This window comes from Mobula birostris, chromosome 1 (genome assembly GCF_030028105.1).
Source record: "Mobula birostris isolate sMobBir1 chromosome 1, sMobBir1.hap1, whole genome shotgun sequence".
NCBI classification, from domain to species: domain Eukaryota; kingdom Metazoa; phylum Chordata; class Chondrichthyes; order Myliobatiformes; family Myliobatidae; genus Mobula; species Mobula birostris.
The window spans coordinates 38,922,673-38,942,976 of NC_092370.1; the positions used below are offsets into that span (position 1 = coordinate 38,922,673).

General features: G+C 39.6%; 1 protein-coding gene across 1 annotated transcript in view; it reads left to right on the forward strand.

Annotated features, from left to right (window-relative positions):
* Positions 1 to 10,712: 10,712 nt before the first annotated feature.
* Positions 10,713 to 20,304, forward strand: part of vcpip1 (valosin containing protein (p97)/p47 complex interacting protein 1) — a 37,180-nt gene continuing 27,588 nt past the window's right edge. Inside the window, exon 1 of the mRNA XM_072254414.1 lies at positions 10,713 to 13,492. Coding sequence (XP_072110515.1) covers positions 10,885 to 13,492 — 2,608 coding nt within the window. The 5' untranslated portion in view covers positions 10,713 to 10,884. The remainder of the gene's footprint in view (positions 13,493 to 20,304) is intronic.

A 20,304-nucleotide genomic window follows, 5' to 3' on the forward strand; every position in this document is an offset into this window, starting at 1 on the left:
TTTGAACTAACTTTGCTATCAGTGCCTAAAGATTTGAAGTAGAAATTCAAAAGGTCAAAACTGGCTATCATATACTGTATATAAATGCTATAAGGAGCAACAAGGGCTGCTCAAACAAAATGGACCAAATGACCCATTTCAACTCTCCTCACTTGGTTGCCCTTTTTCTTATCTGAATTTAGCCAAAATATCTCATGTAATAGCTTCTCTTCCCAATTCCACTTTCTTTAACTTTGGGGATTTATTCTCTGCTCCCTCCTGCTCATTGACATAGGCTCTTTGGTTCTATGATCCACTGATAAAAAGATCATCTTCCACTCTTATGCTGATAAACCCAATCTATACCAGTATTTCTCTTAATTGCTTTAATGTATGTGTGTTCTTAGACTGTTGGTTCAATATCTAACTAAAATGTAACCTCCACCAGCCAGACATTAAGATTACACTCTGTTCAGAAATATATCTTCAAAGGTAGCAATCTCTAGATTACTGCCAGCACCAACTATTGCTAAGTATGTTTCACGTCAGTGAAGATGTAGGAGCTTCAGTGGATTTAAATTCTGTGGATTCAGATGAAAGGAAGGTTTTGGAAGAATAGAGCAAAATCATTATGTTTAGATATTTAAAAGGATGGAAGCTATTTTTATTGGGATGGAAAGGAAAGAGGGAAGTAACACAGAAATGGGAAACATCCAAAAAGTTAGTTCTGGTACAAACCCAAGGGGGTAAAAGGAAAGCTATCCTAAGCAGACTTCTTTCAGACTAGGAATATACGTAGATTAAAATTAAGCAGAAATTACAGATAGCCATAATAAAACCTATTCTAATAACATCAGAGAGCAAAATGAATATAGAAAGTATAGAGGACTGAGAAAAGAAATAAGAGCAAGGAGCTTGTATGAGATTAACAAAGATATAAATAGTAAATGGCTAGTAAGAATAAAAGCTTAGGCAATTAAAGACCAAACAGTAGATCATTTTGTAGAGGCTGAAGTACTAGTTTTCATAATTTGCATTTCATTTCACACAAAAAAAGACTACTGCCAAAGTCATAGTAAATGGGGAGGGGTGGAGAAAATAAGTACATAACAATGAGTTGCATGGAAAGTTAGCAATGCTCAAAATTGAGAAGTCATTCTGTGCAGAGGGGATGCATCCCAACTTGTGTATTGTCAGATTGCCAGCAAGTGGTAAGAATGGGCTCCCTCACCTCTGCCCCCTGACCTTCAACACAGGTGCCCCTTAGGGCTGTGTACTAAGCCCCCTCTTTTACTCTCTGTACACCCAGGACTGTGTCGCCATCCACAGCTCCAATCTGCAATTAAATTGCTTAACTTAAATAATAATGAGACAGCCTACAGAGGGGAAGTCACCACCCTGACAAGAAAACAACATCGGAAGAACAAAGGAGCTGGTTGTGGACTACAGGAGGAATGGAGACAGGCTAATCCGTATAGACGTCAATGGATCTGGGGTTGAAAGGGTAAACAGCTTTAAGTTCCTCGGCATAAGCATCACCAAGGACCTCACGTGGTCTATACATACCGGCTGTGTGGTGAAAAAGGCACAACAGTGCCTCTTTCACCTCAGACAGTTGAAGTAGTTTGGTATGGCCCCCAAAATTCTAAAAGCTTTCTATAGGAGCACGATTGAGAGCATCTTGACTGGCTGCATCACTGCCTGGTATGGGAACTGTACTTCCCTCAATCGCAGGACTCTGCAGAGAGTGGTGCAGACAGCCCAGCACATCTGTAGATGTGAACTTCCCACTATTCAGGACACTTACAGAGACAGGTGTGTAAAAAGGGCCTGAAGGATCATTGGGGATCCGAGTGACCCCAACCAGAAACTGTTACAGCTGCTACTATCCGGGAAACAGTACCGCAGCATAAAGGCCAGGACCAACAGGCTTCGGGACAGCTTCTTCCACCAGGCCATCAGACTGATTAGCTCATGCTAACGCTACTGTATTTCTATGTTATATTGACTATCCTGTTGTACATAATATTTATTATAAATTACTATAATTGCACATAATTGAACAGAGATGTAACATAAAGATTTTTACTCCTATGTATTTGAAGGATGTAAGTAATAAAGTCAATTCAATTCAATTCAGTTCAGAAGTAATGGCTCACATCTGATATATTCAAGGAGTATGATACAAAAATGTAATAAACTTAAAAAATGAAGTGCATGAGATTAAAGAGAATTAAAATGGTCATGGCTGCATGGATACAGAATCAGCTAAAATTTAGGAAGTAGAGAGTCACCTTTTGGACTGAGCAGAAGACCAACTGCTTTTATATTTATTTATTAATGAGATGGACTTCGAGAAACAGGGCACCATTTCAAAATCTGAAGGTAACATGAAACTTGATCTGAAGAAGGAGGATGGTAATAGGCATTAAGTAATGAAATAAACAGACATATGGATGCTGAAATTTAACACAATTGTTAAGTGAGTTTTCCCCACTGCATCTGTTGTTAAGATCCTGCATCAGATCTGAGATGTAAAGGTTGAATTGCTTTGTTAAGCATGCTTTGTAAATGCAATAAAATAAAAATCTGCTAGAAACATTAACAAGTCAGGCAGTGACGTGGAGTGGAAGCTGATGACCTTTGATCAGAACTAACAGAAATCAAACATGTTTTAAGTTACATACCAGGCACAGAGGTGGAGACAGAAACGAAAATGCTATCAGTTCAAAGGTGGTAGTAAAGACCTGTTAGTTACAAATGATTTACAAAAGCAATCAGGATAGGGGAGACATTGCAAGAAGCATTGTAAATACCTGCTTTTGTTGATTAGCTTAATCACCTTCCCATGACAAGCAGTTTCCACTCTTTAATCACTGAAAAGGAAGTTTTGTTAAATATTTATTTAAACTTCTGTTTCCTCATGGGATCCTGTAATATTACAAATAGTGTAAATTTTTTGTAAATTGATGAATATTGAACACATATTTCCTCACCGTTAGATACTGAATATGGTATTTCATGCATTATGTACATGAAGGAGCAGAAGGTCATCATGCAGCCCCATAAACACATCTATCCATTCAGTGTATTTAGGTTTCAGCAAAGTTCCACCCTGAGCTACAGCTTACATATAAATTCTTTCATAAACTTGGTTTGAAAAAAAAACATTAATCTCAAATTTAAAGGTTGCTGAGCTGGCATCTAGTTTAGATACAGGAACTGGTGGATGACAATTAGATTTCCAGGCGGCTTTTGATAACGTGCCACTTCAAAGAATATGCATAGAAATTCAGCTGGCTAACAGAAAGAACAGCATAGGCATTAATGGGTCTTTTTCTGGTTGGCAGGATGTAGTCAGTAATTTGTCACATGGATTAGGTAGTATTTATGTAAGTGATTTTGATGAAATCATTGATGGTATGGGAGGATGACAGCGCCTCGACTTTCTCAGGAGTTTGCACAGATTCAGCATGTCATCTAAAACTTTGACAAACTTCTATAGATACACAGTAGAAAGTATCCTGACTGGCTGCAGCACAGCTTGGTATGGAAACCAGTGCTTAAGAATGGACAAGTGAACAAAAAGTGGTGGATAGAGCCCAGTCTTTCACAGGTAAAGCCCTTCCTACCATTGAACACAAGCAGTGCTGCCACAAGACAGCAGCATCCATCATCAAAGACCCCTACCATACAGGCTTAGCTCTCTTTTCACTGCTGCCAAGAGGAAGGAGGTCCCATACCACCAGGTTCAGGAACAATTATTACCTTACAACCATGAACCAGCATTGATAACTTCACTTACTTCAAAACTGAACTGATTCCAACTTATAGACTCACTTTCAATGACTCTACAACTCATGTTCTCAGTACTATTTGCCCAGTTTGACTTTTGCACAAGTTATTTGTCAGTCTTTGTGTCTAGTTTTCCTTTGATTCTAATGTATTTCTTTGTTTTCCTGTGAAATCGATTCGCAAGGTCGTATATAGTGACCAATACGCACTTCCAACTTTGTTCTAAATTTGCTGATGTCATAAAGAAGAAAGTAAGCTGCAAATCCTCCAAGAGGACCAAAATCTTGTCATGGATTGGAGGCTTGCATGCCTCAATGACCTAGAGAGGTATACTGGCTGGAATCAGGGCTTTAAGCTTTGGCTCTTGGAGGGTCACCCATGCCAAACAGGCCAAAGAGTAGAGGCCAGACTAAGAGTGGTTCACTGGTCCTGCAGGTCCAGGGTTCAGCTCAGGGCTTACAGCCCTGAATGGTAAAACAAAATTACAGAAACAACAATGAAGAATCCTACTACATCTGAATATGACAGTATTTCTGAGTGTCTACCTGGGACTTGCATGACTGACAGTTGTGAAAACTGAGAAAAAGCTACTGACAGGGATGGAAGGCCTTCATTGCTGCCCTAAACACCAGCAGTGTAACAGGCAGTAATTAATCTGTAAGTGAATTAATGGATTCCTAAACGTAAATTTAAATGCACATTTTACTTATATTTGTGTGTGTGTATATATTATATAATGTGTAAATAGATAATTTATATCTATTTAGTCATTAAAATTGATTTATTCCTTCTGAATCCTATGACCTAAAAATTTCTCCTTCAAACCTTTCATAAAATAGCTGAATTTTAATCTTGAATGTGGACAGCTTGTGGCTCAATCAACAATTCTGAAGACATAGAAACACATGACTGTGTGAAGAAATTTATTGTGCCACTTACTATATTTAACCAAGTAAATTGTAGTGTATTGTTGCAATGATATTGCATAGCTGTTATGCAGTAGGCTACTGAAAATTTCATTTTTTCCTTTGAATGCAGCTGATTATGTAAAGAGAGTATGGATTTGGAAACTGGGAACATGTCTGGGGTTCTCAGAGCTTCAGAAAGTAACTGAAGAAACATGATGTTTAAAGATTGGATTGGCATCCAGATGGCTAGACTATGTAGTCATTGGAGTATCAGGGTGGGGGGTGTCGGGGAAGGAGGATGTAGAAGTCATCCACTGTAAGAATAGAGCATGATCAAGTGTGTTTGTGGGATTTATGAGTTCAGAGATCGAGGTCAATAGGTGACAGAAAAGAGCTGGGGTTTAGTCAACCTGGTGACATCAATGCGTGGTGGATGGGGTAGGGTAATGCAAAGGATAGCATATAAATAATCAGAGTTTAGTAGGGTTCCAGTTTACTGTAGCACAAGTACAAAATTGCTGTGAGCAATGTAACTTGACCTCTGGACAAAGTGGTCTTATTTCTCTTGCAATGTTCCAAAGGGGGAATAGAGCAATTACCTCAGGGAATATTGCAGGCAGAATTAGAATCAGGTTTAATATCACTGGAATATGTTGTGAAATTTGTTGTTGTTGCAATGAATAATAAAAAGTGAAGATGTAGTGCCAAAAGAAAAAAAAGTAGTGAGTTAGTGTTCATGGGTTCAACGTCCATTCAGAAATCTGAATGGCAGAGGGGAAAATGTTATTCCTGAATCATTGTGTGTGCCTTTGCTGTCTTCTCCATGATGGCAGCAATGAGACGAAGACGTATCCTGGGTGATGGGGGTCCTTAACAATGGATGCCGCCTTTTTGAGGCATCACTTCTTGAAGATGTCCTGGATGCTGGGGAGGCTAGTGGCCATGATGGAGCTGACTGAGTTTACCACTTTACGCAGTTTATTTCGATCTTGTACAGTTCCTTGCCCCCACCCCCTCCACTGCCAGACAGTGATTAGAATGCTCTCCACGGTACATCTGCATATGCAGCACCCCACTGAAAGTACTTGGTCAAGTTTAAAGAGGTAAGCGAAATTATCTGGAAACAGCTGTTACAGCAAGCCATGAAAAGTGCAGTGCTGAAATAAGCAGCACTTTTCACTGGAATTTCTGGGCCCTGACCTTCTGTCCACAGCTTCTAGTTCTTGATTTGTTGATAACCAGAAACAGTTTAGATCAGAATCAGATTTATTATCTCCGGTAAGTGATGGTGATGTAAAATTTGTTAATTTAGCAGCAGTTCAATGCAATACAAAATATAGAAGAGAAAAATAATAATAAATAAATAAATCTTATTCAGTACAGCATACTTTATGCAGTATACGTATATTGGATTAAGAATAGATCTAGATATTCAAGCACTTTTCATAACATACCATAAAATATGTTACTTTAAAAAAAAAGGATGAACTTTTCAAATCTTCAAAGTGAATAACATTATAGTGAATCTATATATACCTTCTCTGAAACCTCAATACTTTGCTACCAGAGCAGAGACTATATTCTATATCCAGGAGTGTTACCAAATTCTTTTTGAAGTTTTATACAGGCTTGTCAGTTTCTAGTCTTTTATATCCACACCTCTAGAGATGAAACTTGGAATTGTATTAGCTATTTTTACAGCCTTATCAAGCCAAAGTATTACCAATAGTAAAAATGGAAAAGACGAGAAACACTGTGAAGCTGAGTGAACTGCTTCTGAGACATTATATGACATGCATTCAAACTTCCAACATCTGCTCATTTTAAATTACTGTTTTCTCTTCTAATAAGAAGGAAAAATTTGCAATTATATAATGTGACTTAACTTGGAAAAACAAGGCACCTCGTAGTAGTAAGACAAGAGTGGCTACTAATGCCAATTTAATGATGTGACACCTGCTTAAAAACGTCCTGCAAAGTAGTTAAAAAGTGGTGGAAAGACATTTTTATTTTTGCATCAAAAGACTTTACATTTACCTCACTGTAGTCCACCTGTCAATTTTTGCTCACTCCCTTAATAGTTCACAGTTTATATTCTCATCTAAATTTGTTAATAAATTTGATTACCATACCTTCAACTTCTTAATTCAAGTATTAATATCCAATGTAAGCCATTGAGGCCCTAGTATTGATCCCTGTGGCACCCCCCTATAGGTTACCGCTTGCCAACCTGAAAAATAAATTGTTTCGACTGACACTGTTGTCTCAATAAATTTGTTGGACACAATTTCCCTTTCTCGCAGCGATGTTGATCTGCTTAATTGCAATTTGATTTCCAAAATGTACTCTTAATACTTCTTTAGTAATGTATCTCAGCATTTTCCCTCAGCTCTTGCTTTCTTCTATACTTCTTTCTTGAACGGGGATAACTTATTTATGGTTTCCATTCTGCTAGAATCGTATGTTCTCTGGAATTATTCAAGAAACTATTCAGAATACAATCTAAAACTTAAATATTGTAGAAACAGATTCATTTTTAAAATCATTAAGCATGCTCCTCTCACAGTTATTCCAAATTTCATACTTTGTAAAAGCTGCACTCTTTGGAACTGTATTCCAGAAGGAGAGGAGAGATAAAATCATAGCTGTGGAAATAAAATGAGAGAAACAAAAAGAGAATTAAATAAAATAAATGGAAGAAAAAGGGGCATAAGAAACTGGAGAAGTGAAATACATCAAATCGAGGGGTAGAGGATGCAAAGGGAATATGAAAAAGAACAATAATGCAGAGAGTAGTTGTAATCTGGAATTAACTAATTGAAGAAATGATGGAAACAGAATAGACTTTTCAAACGGAAATTGGAGATGCATCGGGGGGGGGAATAATCTTCATTATTATTTTAAGAAAAGTATAGTTAGATTTGTTGAGTTAAATTTCCTACTTCTATGCTAAACCATTCTACTACTTTATGGAGTTAACCTAAGACCAAAAGATTTTCCAATCTCCAATGGTTAAAACATTATTAGGGATCCTGAGATAGTTGTGCAATCAGGTGAAAACTTCCAATGCTATAGAGACCAGACAGGAGTTTTTGTAGGAGTCAAGAAAATTCTCAGCATATCACAATACACAATATACAGTTTAAACAAAACGTGTGCATTTCTCCAAAGTTATCCTTCGGGGATTCAGAGTTGGCAGGATCATGTCGAAATCTTTACAGGAAAAGGTACCAACAGATTAGATGTGAGAGACCTACCTAATGTTACCGAACATCGCTCTTTATTTGATATGCTTGAACATATTATCATGTTTGGCCACCAAACCCTTCACAAGTCATTACACTAAGAGCAACCCTGGTTCTGGAGTAAAGAACAATGGAGGGAATACAAGTTACTTAAAAAAACTTAGTCCATTATGACCTATTACAACTATCAATTATGGGCTGGATGTGATTGATCTCTAACATATGTAATAGAGTAACAAATTCAATATATTTCCCCTTCTCCACCATTGAGAAAAACTGCACAGACTTAAAAGGAGGCTCTGACCATCATTTTTCAGGTTTCTTCACTGCAAAATTTTCAATTTTGACAGGCATTTAACTGCAATCACAGACCACATATTACTGGTCAAAATTTTGGGACCAAAGTCAGTCATTCCGATGAAAACTGCATTGTTCGAACAATAGGCCATCCTACTGTCATTTCTAAACCACTCATGAGTGTTATGTATCAAAGTAAAGTCCTGCAATGAATGTGTTTTTATGGGTGCCTTATGAAAGTGCAAAAATTAATTTGAAACTGGGTATCTGCTGATAATTAAGGTAACCAGACATCCTGTATACTAGATAGTTCATCTACGATCTGTTGCTTATCCAGTGTTTTCAGATTACCAGTATGTCAGACCTATAGACCACAGCAGTTTGCCACTCTAGTAAATAAGGTGTAGATGGGTCTCTATCCCTACCAGATACTTACTGACTTCTAATCAGGTTTAATACCACTGATAAACGTAGCAAATTTTTTTTGGTTTACAGCATTAGTATAGTGCAATACATAAAATACTGTGCATTAAATAAGAAATATATATTAACAAATTAAGTAAGTGGTGCAAAATGAGAGCAAAAGTAGTGAGGTAGGTTAATTTTCTGTTCAGAAATGTAATGGTGGAGAGGTTCCTAAAATGTTGAGTGTGGGTCTTCAGGTTCCTGTACTTCCTCCCTGATGGTAGTAATATAACAGAATGTCTCGAGTGACGCTAGTCCTTAATGATGCATGCCTTCAGTTGGAAAGGAAGTATCTCCTATTAATTACTATTGGCCATTCAAAGGCTCTGAATCAGATTTCTCAACACATTGCTTCCCTGAGGAACTGGATTCTGAAAGTGTTCGAGTGGACGGGGTGTATCACATTCCTCTGTTCCAACAGAATCTGGTACAGCCCGACATCCACATATCCACCACTGTATAAAGAGAAATATGAAGAATTTGTCCACATAGTGAAGATTAGACTTAAGTGGCAATATTACAGAAGGAGTTCATGTGATCCATGAATCGTTGCCTTTTGGTGAAACCTTCTGGCAGAAGCATTTTTTGGCTGAGATAATGGATTATCTTTAGGGGATATGATGAAATAGTGCAGTCCAACTTAGAAAATATGAATAGGGCTCCTGCAAGTTAGAAGGTCAGGACAGATGGTTTCAAGTTTGAGACTCTACCTGCCAAACATGGAAGACCGTCATTGTGAAACTATGGGAAGAATATGGAAGTACTGGAAGCCGGGAACTATGTGGTGAAGCTGGAGAAAAGAATCCAAATACATGAGCATCTTTGCAGCTCTACAAATCTCACAGATTAGGACTAATTAACTGATTTAATTCATATTTGAATTTGTATTTGATTATCCATTCGTATGTATTTAATGTTTTTTCATCTTTGAAGTAAAATTGTGTACAATCACAATCGCAGAGCTTATGCCTCACAGCCAGTCATCTTGACCTACGCTGTCATCCACATGGAGTATGCTTTCTTCTTGTGAGGGCATCGATTTCCTCCCCAATCCCAAAGCCAAGCGGGCTCATGGGTTAATCGGCTACCATGAATTGCTCCCTGTGTTAGATGATAGAATTGTTGGAGAAGGGGGAAGAATGGGTTACAGGGAAAATGAGCGAAGAAATGGAACGGGCACAGACTTGATGAACCGAGTAGCCTCCTTCTCTGTTGTAAGGAAATACAAGAGTGTAAATGTGCATTTGAGAATTGAAACCTATGACTTCTGATACATTTTTGTACCAGCCACTACTGCTATTTGGGAATTGGTTGTTTTGTTGGTCGTTCTGCCTTAGGAAGCACCTCCAGCACTCCAACCAGTACAAACGACACTACTACATCACATCCCACCAGAGAACAATACCTTACGGCACGAGTGGCGAACATTTCGCAAGCACGCACGCTAAAGTAAAGTTAAACATGATCAAATCAGGACAATGATGGTTACTATGACATCGATTTTCCTCAGCAGAAGGCCCGGCAGCTCGTTCTAAACTGCCGAACCAGCGCGCTCACGGCCTCGCAGTCAGGAGCAAAACATATTTGAAAAATTACAACGAGACATCATATCACAGGGTGGAACTTCTCTGGGAAGGGAGTACGAATCGCTTCAATTGGGGTAACTAAGTCACATGATCAGAAGCAGAGCAATTCCTATTATCGCTGATTTTTCAAAATCATCTCGGGGGAAAACAAAACAAACGGAACAGAACCATCACCTCTGCTCCCAGCACACCTTTCGCTCGTCCGGCTGTCCGGGTCCCCCAGCTCGACAGACAATCGCGGTCGGTGCGGTATCCTCCGGGAATTGTAGTTCAAGATCTCCATTCTATGCGCAATACCAAAGGCGGGGGAAACTACAATCACCGTCGCCCCTTGCGCCTTTAGCGCATGCGTGCCTCCGTCAGCCGCACTCGCCGCTGTCTCTTCTGGCTTCAATAAAGGAGACTTGTTTCGTTTCATTTGCTAACGGAAACTGTGAGTGGAAGGAGAAAGAGAAAGGAGCCGACTACTTCCGCGTTTTGCCTCCCACTGAAGAATATTGCTAACAGGAGCAGCTTCTCCTAGAATCGACTGACCATGACACTCTGAGCAGGGACGGTTACAAAATATATGGATTGATTTTATTATAACCCGGATTAATAAATGAAACAATGTTGCAAGGGTCTAAGAAAAAAGACAGGCGTATTCTATCGGGTACGTGTCCGGATCCTAAGTGCCAAGCTCGGCTATTTTTCCCAGCCTATGGAGTCAGTATAGAATGCACCGAATGCGGCCAGCGCCATGAACAAAGAAATCTGCTCAAGGTAGAGGAAGTCACCGACCCTGACGTGGTACTGCACAACCTGCTGAGGAATGCTTTGTTGGGAGTCACGGCCCCTAAAAAGGGCACGGAAATGGTGAAAGTAATGGGGCTGTCCAACTACCACTGCAAGCTGCTGTCTCCCATCCTGACCCGATATGGCATGGATAAACAAACTGGGAAGGCCAAACTCCTAAGAGAGATGAACCAGGGGGAAATGTTTGATTGTGCTTTGTTGGGTGACAGGGCTTTCCTTATTGATCCAGAGCACATTGGGACTATGGGTTATGGTAAAGACCGTTCGGGAAGTCTGTTATATCTCCATGATACCCTGGAGGAGATCAAAAAAGCGAATAATAATCAAGAATGTTTAATTCCTGTTCACGTTGACGGTGATGGCCATTGTTTAGTTCATGCTGTGTCTAGGGCTTTGGTTGGTAGAGAGCTTTTCTGGCATGCCCTACGTGAAAATCTCAAACTACATTTTAAGGTGAACCTGGATAGTTACAAAGCATTATTCCATGACTTCATTGATGCAGCAGAATGGGAGGATATAATTAATGAATGTGATCCTTTGTTTGTTCCACCTGAAGGAGTTCCTTTGGGTCTACGTAACATTCATATTTTTGGTTTGGCTAACGTATTACATCGCCCAATTATTTTATTAGATTCCCTGAGTGGAATGCGAAGCTGTGGAGATTATTCAGCTACTTTCCTCCCAGGATTAGTTCCTGAAGATAAATGTCAGGGGAAGGATGGACAGCTTAATAAGCCTATTTGTATTGCATGGAGCAGTTCAGGACGCAACCATTATATACCTTTGGTTGGAATTAAAAGTGGTCCTTTACCTCGGCTTCCTTTGAAACTGTTGCCTAAAGCTTGGGGTGTTCCACAAGAGCTTATTCGGAAATACATATTGTTTGAAGATGACAGTTGTACATTAGGAGGTGACCGAAGTTTGCAGGATAAATACTTGCAGAGGCTTGTTGCTGCAATGGAAGAGATTTTCTTAAAGAAGCATGACATCCATCCTTCACTGGTAGCAGATGTTCATCAGTACATATACAGAAGGACAGGAGTGATTGGAATACAGCCTGAAGATGTAACTGAAGCTGCAAAGAAAGCTGTAATTGAGAATCGTTTGCAGAAATGCTTAATTTGTGGTGCTCTTTCAGAGCTACACGTGCCGGCAGAGTGGCTGGTTCCAGGAGGAAAACTGTACAATTTAGCTGCAAGCACACATGGTCAACTGAAAGCAGACAAAAATTATAGCTTTCCTGTTAACCATCTTGTATGTTCCTATGATCCAAAAAATGATGTACTGGTTCCAGATTATAATTTGAGTCACTTAACATCGTGCAACTGGTGCCATGGTACGTCCATGCGTCATGTTAGAGGAGATGGTTCTGTCGTGTATTTAGATGGAGATCGAACTAACTCCAGATCAACTGGTGGCAAATGTGGTTGTGGTTACAAGCATTACTGGGAGGGAAAAGAATATGATAACTTGCCTGAAGCCTTTCCAATAACTTTGGAATGGAGTGGAAGGGTGGTACGAGAAAGTGTATATTGGTTTCAGTATGAAAGTGAATTAGCTCTAAACAGCAATGTTTATGATGTTGCTATGAAGCTTGTCACCAAACATTTTCCAGGTGAATTTGGAAGTGAAATTTTGATTCAGAAAGTTGTTAACACAATATTACATCATACAGCCAAAAAGAATCCTGATGAATATACTCCAGTCACTGTTGAAGGCGCACATAGTCGTAGAGTTGGAGACTTGCAAGATGAATCAACACCAGAACCACATTTGCCTACCAAAATTATTTTAATGGGTCAGAAATCAAAGACTCTGCACAAAGAAGAACTGAACATGAGTAAAACTGAACGAGATATTCAGCAGAATATTATTGACCATGCAGCAATTATGCAGAAAAAGAAAACTGATAAGCCACGACAGGATCTGAAAGGACCAGGCCAACCATCTGTTCATGGGATTGTTAAAGATGGTTCATCATCTGCCCCTGCTACTCCTTCTAAGTCCCCTTATTCCCCATTACCTGTAAAGGAGAAAAAGATCAGAGTAACTACTAGCGACGGGAGGCAGGCAACCCTAACACTTCAGTTATCAGTCACATTCTCTGAATTTCAAGAAAGTATAGCAAAAGAGTTTAACCTTCCTCCTCATTTGCAATGCATACGGTATGGCTTCCCTCCAAAGGAGTTGCATCCTCCCCAGGTGGGATTTGAGAATGATGCTTTGCCCCTACAGCATGGTGATCGGGTATCTGTGGAGATCATGAAGGACAACAAGGAATCTGTACCTGCTGCTTCAACATCTGCGGCACATTCCTGGAAAGCTGAAGAGAATGAACCATCTGGCCGAGCTTCTGTTAAGGATGTACAAGACCACATTGATCTCGAATTGTCATCCCTCTGCCTTCTTGCAACCTTAATGGGTGAGAAATTATATTTTGTATCATTTTAGTTAAATAGGTTTATTATGGGCCTGGAATTAACTGGTGGACATCTTAAAAGAAAGAAATACAGAAGGTGGAAATTTGAAGCAAATTTTGGGAAGGTATACTAATAGGTTCATTGGCAGGTTCCTGAAAAGCCAACTGGTCTATTGCAATCCACATTCATTTTAAGAGTTGCAATAGATTGTGTTGCAAGGCTGCAGCACTGTTTACCTGCATATATTTAGCAAGCGTGAAGCTAGTGCACTTCATGCAGCCAGTACAATGAAGCCTGCAAGTCATTTCATCCAGCTGTTACTTCAGCTAATTAGATCATGATGTGGAAAGTATTAGGAAGGAAGAACAGACACCATAATGTTTTTATAGCATTCTGACCACATGAAAAATATTGGTAGATGTGTGTTGACAGGACAAAAGGGATATTCTGGAATTTAATATATTTAGGGGTGCTTGTATTTGATCGCAACTTATCTCATTCACAGGTTTCTGGGTAGAGTTTAACACATGTAACTATTATTTATTAATTCATTGTACTGCATTATGAATAACTTTTGGATAAAATTAACTAAGCAGTGAAATAGAACATAAGCTAGCAATTAAGAACTAATTTTTAAAAATCATATTTATTCAACATAAATGGATTTAGTTTCTATAAATAGGCCTCAGTATGTTTTGTAAATACTATATTGAGAGCTGTACATTATTAGAAGAGTTTTAAAGGATCTGTTCTAATATCAGTACAATTTTGCCTGCTACATTAATGAATTAAATCTATAAACTTCCTTGCTTCTATATAGACAGTGCTTCAAAACTCAACCTCAATTATTAACTGTATGAGCAAATGTAGGCATCTTGGGATACTGAGATAAATTGACTAAATGTTGATTATGTTGGGGTTATATTCTGTAACGTTTACTCATTTTCTTGGGGGGGGGTCTTAAAAAAATTGTCCATTTTGTATGATAGTGGGTGAGAATGGCTTGGCATGTTTAGTAATTTCAGGTTGAACAAAGTGTTTCACTTTTGCTGCCAACAGAACATATTGATATACTTTCCAGGACATCAGAGATGTCCACCTCCTTCAAGAATGGGCTGTCCCTTCTCTACCATTGATGCCGCCCTCACCTGCATCTCTTCCATTTCCTGAACATCTGTGCTCACCCCATCTTCCTGCTGGGATAGAGTTCCTCTTGTTCTAACCTACCAGAACCTTCAATGCATAATTCTCCGCAACTTCTACCATCTCCAAAATAATCCTACCATCAAGCACATCTTTACTTCCACCCCACTCTCCGCTTTCTGCTGGAAATCCTCCCTCTGGTTCCCTTGTCCATCTGTCCCTTCCCACTAATCTCCCTCCAGGCACTTATCCTTGCAAGCAGCCAAAGTACTACACCTGCCCATTCACTTTCTCTCTCACCTCCATTCAGGCCCCCAAGCAGTCCTTCCAGATGAGTCAGCCCTTCACCTGTTAATCTGTTAGGGTTATCTGTTGTAGCTGGTGATCCCAATGCACCTCCTCTCCCTTGGTGAGACCTAATGTAAATTGAGGGCTAGTACCTCCTCCAAATGTCAAAAGCAGTATTTCCTGGTGGTCAACCATTTTAATTCTGATTCCTTTTCCTGTTTAGAAATATCGGTCCATGGCCTCCTCTTGTGCCGTAATGAGGCCACTCGCAGAGTGGAGGAACACCTTGTATTCAGTTTGGGTAGCCTCCAATCTGAAGGCATGAATATTGATTTCTCCTTCCAGTTTAAAAAAAATCCCCCCCCCCCGTCCTCTTCTATTCTTCACTCTGACTTCTTGCCTTTTCTCACCTACCTATCACCTCACCCTGTTGCCCCTCCTCCTTCCTTTTCTCCTGTAGTCCACTCTCCTCTCCTATCAGAGTCTTTTCTCTCCAGTCCTTTACCTTTCCCACCTACCTAGCTTCACTGTCACCGAGCTATCCTCCTTCCCCTTACACCACCTTTTTATTCTGGCTTTTTCCCTTTTCCTTTCCAGTCCTGAAGGAGGGTCTTGGCCCGAAATTTTGACTATTTATGTATTTCCATAGATGCTGCCTGACTTGCTGAGTTCCTCCAGTATTTTGTGTTTTATTTTGGTATTCAGTTCATTCAGGTGGTTACATCCCAGCTATAGCAATGGCAGTTTCTGTTATGGTTTACCAACCAACTAACTTAGTTAAAACTATAGGGGCATTAAACCACAAAACTTAAGCTGTTAAGGCTTTTTGTTATTTTCTACCTCATTTATACCCATGCAGTTTCATTAGGTTTCTCAATAGTAGACAAGAAAAGACGTGTAAGCTAGTATGTTAACTTGTAACTTCATTGGGACAGAGGGAGAGAGAACCCAGTTATACAGTTCCACATCCCAAATAGGGAATTTTCATAAACAAGGCAGGGTTTGGAACCTTGGTTACCTTTGCTTTCATGCAAAACTGTGAAATGCTTTTACACATGGAGTCTAACCCAGCATTTGAAACAGAAGGCAACACACACACACACAAAGCGCTGGAGGAACTTAGCAGGTCAAGCGGCATCTATGGAAATGAATAACCAGTTGATGTTTTGGGCTGAGACCCTTCCTCAGGACTGAATATAAAACAGCATGTTTCCCAGTTTCAAAACGTGGTCACGGTGTTTGACCATGTTGTCTGTGGTCATTTGGTTCGCGGTTGAGCTTGTTGTTTTGGTGCTGTGTTTGTGTCTCCTTTCTGCTCTCTCCAAGAGAAGGGATTATAACTTAAAATACAGAATTCGTATCTATGCTTTTCGTTTGAAAGGCAGTGAGTGAGCAGTCAAACATTAGAAGGGGAAAAATGGAAGCATCAGAATTCTAAAATGGTTGATTATTTCTCCAGAGTGGAATTCAGAAAACTAAAAATAGCAATTACAGTATAAATGTGAGCTTGTATGTGTACAACACAGAAAATGACCTAAAACATGTTAAAGGTATAATCAAGAAAATGGACATTGACTAAGGCAGGGAATACTAGAAAATATGGTAAATAATTGAGTATAATGGCTTTTAAGTAGGACATTCAAAGAAAAGATCAGGTCTTGTGGCATCTTGAGTTAAGACACAGATACCAATGTTAGCTGAATTTTGTAATATAACACTTGTCAATTGTACAGATAGCTGTTGGAACAATACTGCTATACCTTGGCTATATCCATGAGTAAATTTCTTGGACTTCTGATCAGCCTCCAAATCCCCTCCTACAGCTCTTGACTTCAAACACTGGATATTTTTGGATTCCATTTTATAATTGCTGTCAGTCTTTAATTCTCTCGCTTTCCTTTTCTCTTTTCTATGTTTTTTTTCCCCTGTAATTATTCTGGTTCACAGTTGTGTTAACATCCTGGTATTTGCCATGTGCTTTCTTCTACTCCATTTTACTTGTCTTTTGGCTATCCCATGGACCATTACCTTTTAATTTCTCTGCATTTCTTAACTTGTGGTAATGTGCCCAGTCATTTTTATTTTAAACACCTAGCATTGCTTAGTTAGATTTGCCTGACAAGCTTTGGTCACAGTTTACCTGGACTAGACCTGTCCTCATTCCATTGAAAAATAGACTATTTCACCTTGGAATGGTATATATCTTTTTTTTTCCATTGCTACTCTAAGTCTTCTGATATAATGACAGTAGCTCATTTCTGAAAGCTAAGTAAAGCAATACTGAAAGTTTCATTGGCTCATGAACAGACTAACTGGGAAAGTTCTCTCAACCTTCAGAAAGTCTTTCTTCCCCACACTCCACTTCCCCTAATCTCTTTTGCCCCTTGCGTTGTTTATGGCATTGTAGCTTCTCTCTTGCTCTGGCTATAACAGGTATTCAGTGACTTGCAGCTAGGTATGTCTGAGTTTGATTGTCACAATTAGGTATCTGCATTATAGTTGGATTCGTCAACCCTGGTTCTATAAAACACAGTCCAAATTGTCTGAAAGTGGAGACTCGGTAGTGCCACGTTGTACAGGCATGGGGAGAACAGCAAAGAAATACCTGGTTATTCAATCAATATGATAAAGAGTACGAATATCATCAACTAGGAACAGTGGGAGAACATTAATCAATTTTACGGCATCCTGCTGCAGGAGAGGATGTTGATCTTTCATGCTTGTTCTTGCTGTGGGTTTGTAATTTGAGAGGGCAAGGCTGCTAGTGTTATAGTCCCTGTGCTGAGGTGCTGAAATGTCCTCCTCAGAATTTGGACTCAATTCATTGGAGTAGGAAGTGAATCCACAGCCTCCTAGCTCAGAGGTGAATGCTGCCATTGAGCTATAGCCAACATTGAAGAACATAGATTACAGTGGTAATCTATGTACAGTGGTACAATACGGCGGGAGGAGAAGATGGCGGCGCGACGCAGCTCGCAGCGGCCACTCTGGTGGTGATATCTGTTATCTGTCAAGTAGGGTGCCGTGCACAATCCTGATTTGATGGAGACAGATGTAAGAGCACAGAAGAACATCTGGTGAAACTTCTGAAATGTCTGCTTCACTGCTGCTGCTACTGTGTGATCCAGAATCTCCGGAGGGGAAGGCCCCGAGTCCTTGGCTTTGCTTGTTGCTTGGCAGCCAGGGCAGGGTCGAAGTGCTCAGCAGAGGATGGCGCTCGCTGCTTGGTGTCGGAGGGCTGGTCGGAGGCTCAAAGTTTTCGGACGGACTCAGAGTCCGCTGCGGTCAGGTGCTTTCAATGGTGCTGCATCGGCAAGTTTGCGGCGCTTGGAGGTTCACAGCAGGGAGAGTTTCTCCCTTCTACCGTCTGCATGAGATGATGGGGCTATCAGGACTTGAGACTCTTTTTACCGTGCATATAGTCTGCTCTTTATCAAATTATGGTATTGCTTTGCACTGTTGTAAATATATGTTATAATTATGTGGTTTTGTCAGTTTTAGTCTTGGTTTATTCTGTGATATCATTCTGGAGGAATATTGTATCATTTTTTAATGCATGCATTTCTAAATGACAATAAACGAGGACTGAGTGTCCTCATAATCTAATCTAAAAAAAATGTTTTGTTCCACATGTGGTTCAAATTAGATTCTATTCATTTATTAATAATTACACAAATGTGTGTTTAATGTTTGGCTAAAAATCCATAACTTGCAGGTACTTTAAGGTGTGAATCTTTTGCACTTGGTTAGCAATGTTAAACACCTCTTTGGGTTTGCAGCTAATGTTACATACAACTTAATGACACTTGCAGTGACTGCTGGAATTCCTTATTATTTTTTCTAACTAAAGCATTTGGCTATTCTGATGTTAATTAGATGATGACTTAGTAAATATTGAAAAGGTATTAAAAGTAAGGCCAATTCAATAAATTTGGGTCAGCAGTAGATGATATATTCCCAGATTTTCTTTCCATTAGACCTAGGAGCAGAATTAGTTCATTCGGCCTATCAAGTCTGCTCTGCCATTCAATCATGGCTGATTTATTATCTCTCTCAACCCTATTCTCCTTGCTCCTCCCTGTAACCTTTGACATCCTGACTAATCAAGAACCTATCAACCTCCATTTTAACAATACTGAATGACTTGGCTTCCACAGATGTTGGTGGCAATGAATTCCACAAATCTGATGAAGAAATTCCTCCTCTTCTCTGTTTAAAGGGATGTTCTCTGAAGCTGTGCCCTCTGATCCTATTTTTATTCATTTATGGGATGTGGGCATTGCCAGCTAAGCCAGCATTTATTGCCCATCGCTAGTTACTCTTGAGAAGGTGGTGATGAGCTGCCTTCTTGAACCATTGCAGTCCCTGAGGTGTAGGTACACCCACACTGCTGTTAGGGAAGGAATTCCATGATTTTGACCCAGCGACAATGAAGGACAGTGAGTGACCTGGAGGGGGATTTCCAAGTGGTGGTGTTCCCAGGTATCTCCTGTTCTTGTCCTTCTAGATGGTAGTGGTCGTGGGTCTGGAAGGTGCTGCCTTAGAAAATTGGTGTGTTGTTGCAGTGCATCTTGTAGATGGTACACAGTGCTACAACTGTTCGTCAATGGTGGAGGGATTGGATGCTTGTTTCAGGGGTACCATCAAGTAGACTGTCTTGTACTGGATGGTGTCAAGCTTCTTGAGTGTTGATGGAGCTGCACTCATCCAGGTGAGTGACGAGTATTCCATTATGCTCCTGACCTGAGCCTTGTAGATGGTGGACAGACTTTGGGGAGTCAGGAGGGTGAGTTGCACACTGCAGGATTCCTAGCCTTTCCTAAACTCTCCCACTATTGGGAACATCCTCTCTTTATCCATTATGTGGTCCTTTCAATATTCAATAGGTAATATTTCCCCCCCTGCATTCACCATTTAATAGTTATTTTTTATACAAAGTACATCTTTTGAAATTGAGTAAAATAAAGTATTCAAAGCTCTATATATAATTGAATAATATTGTAATTGACTTTATGAACAGATTATGTTGCCTCAGTTTGGCCTTCCTACATACTTTAGTGCATAAAAATTGGAAGTGGGATTTTCAATCATTGTCAAAGTTGGTTTACATTTAGAGTGGGTTACAGAATGTACACTTAAGCCTTCATTTTCAAGATTAACTTTTGTGGTACTGGTTGTGATGCTGGATGGTATTTCTTTTAAAGAGTGAAGCTTTAAACATCTGAAAGTTCAGGATACTCTGATCAGTTAATATATTTGTCCTTAGTTTAAAGTTCACAGCTTACTAAATTCAAGTACAAAAATGCATTTGGAAGCTTTTCTGGTATTGTGTGAAGCCAAGATCAAATGCAAATAATATCCAAATTAAGTTGACGATCCTACA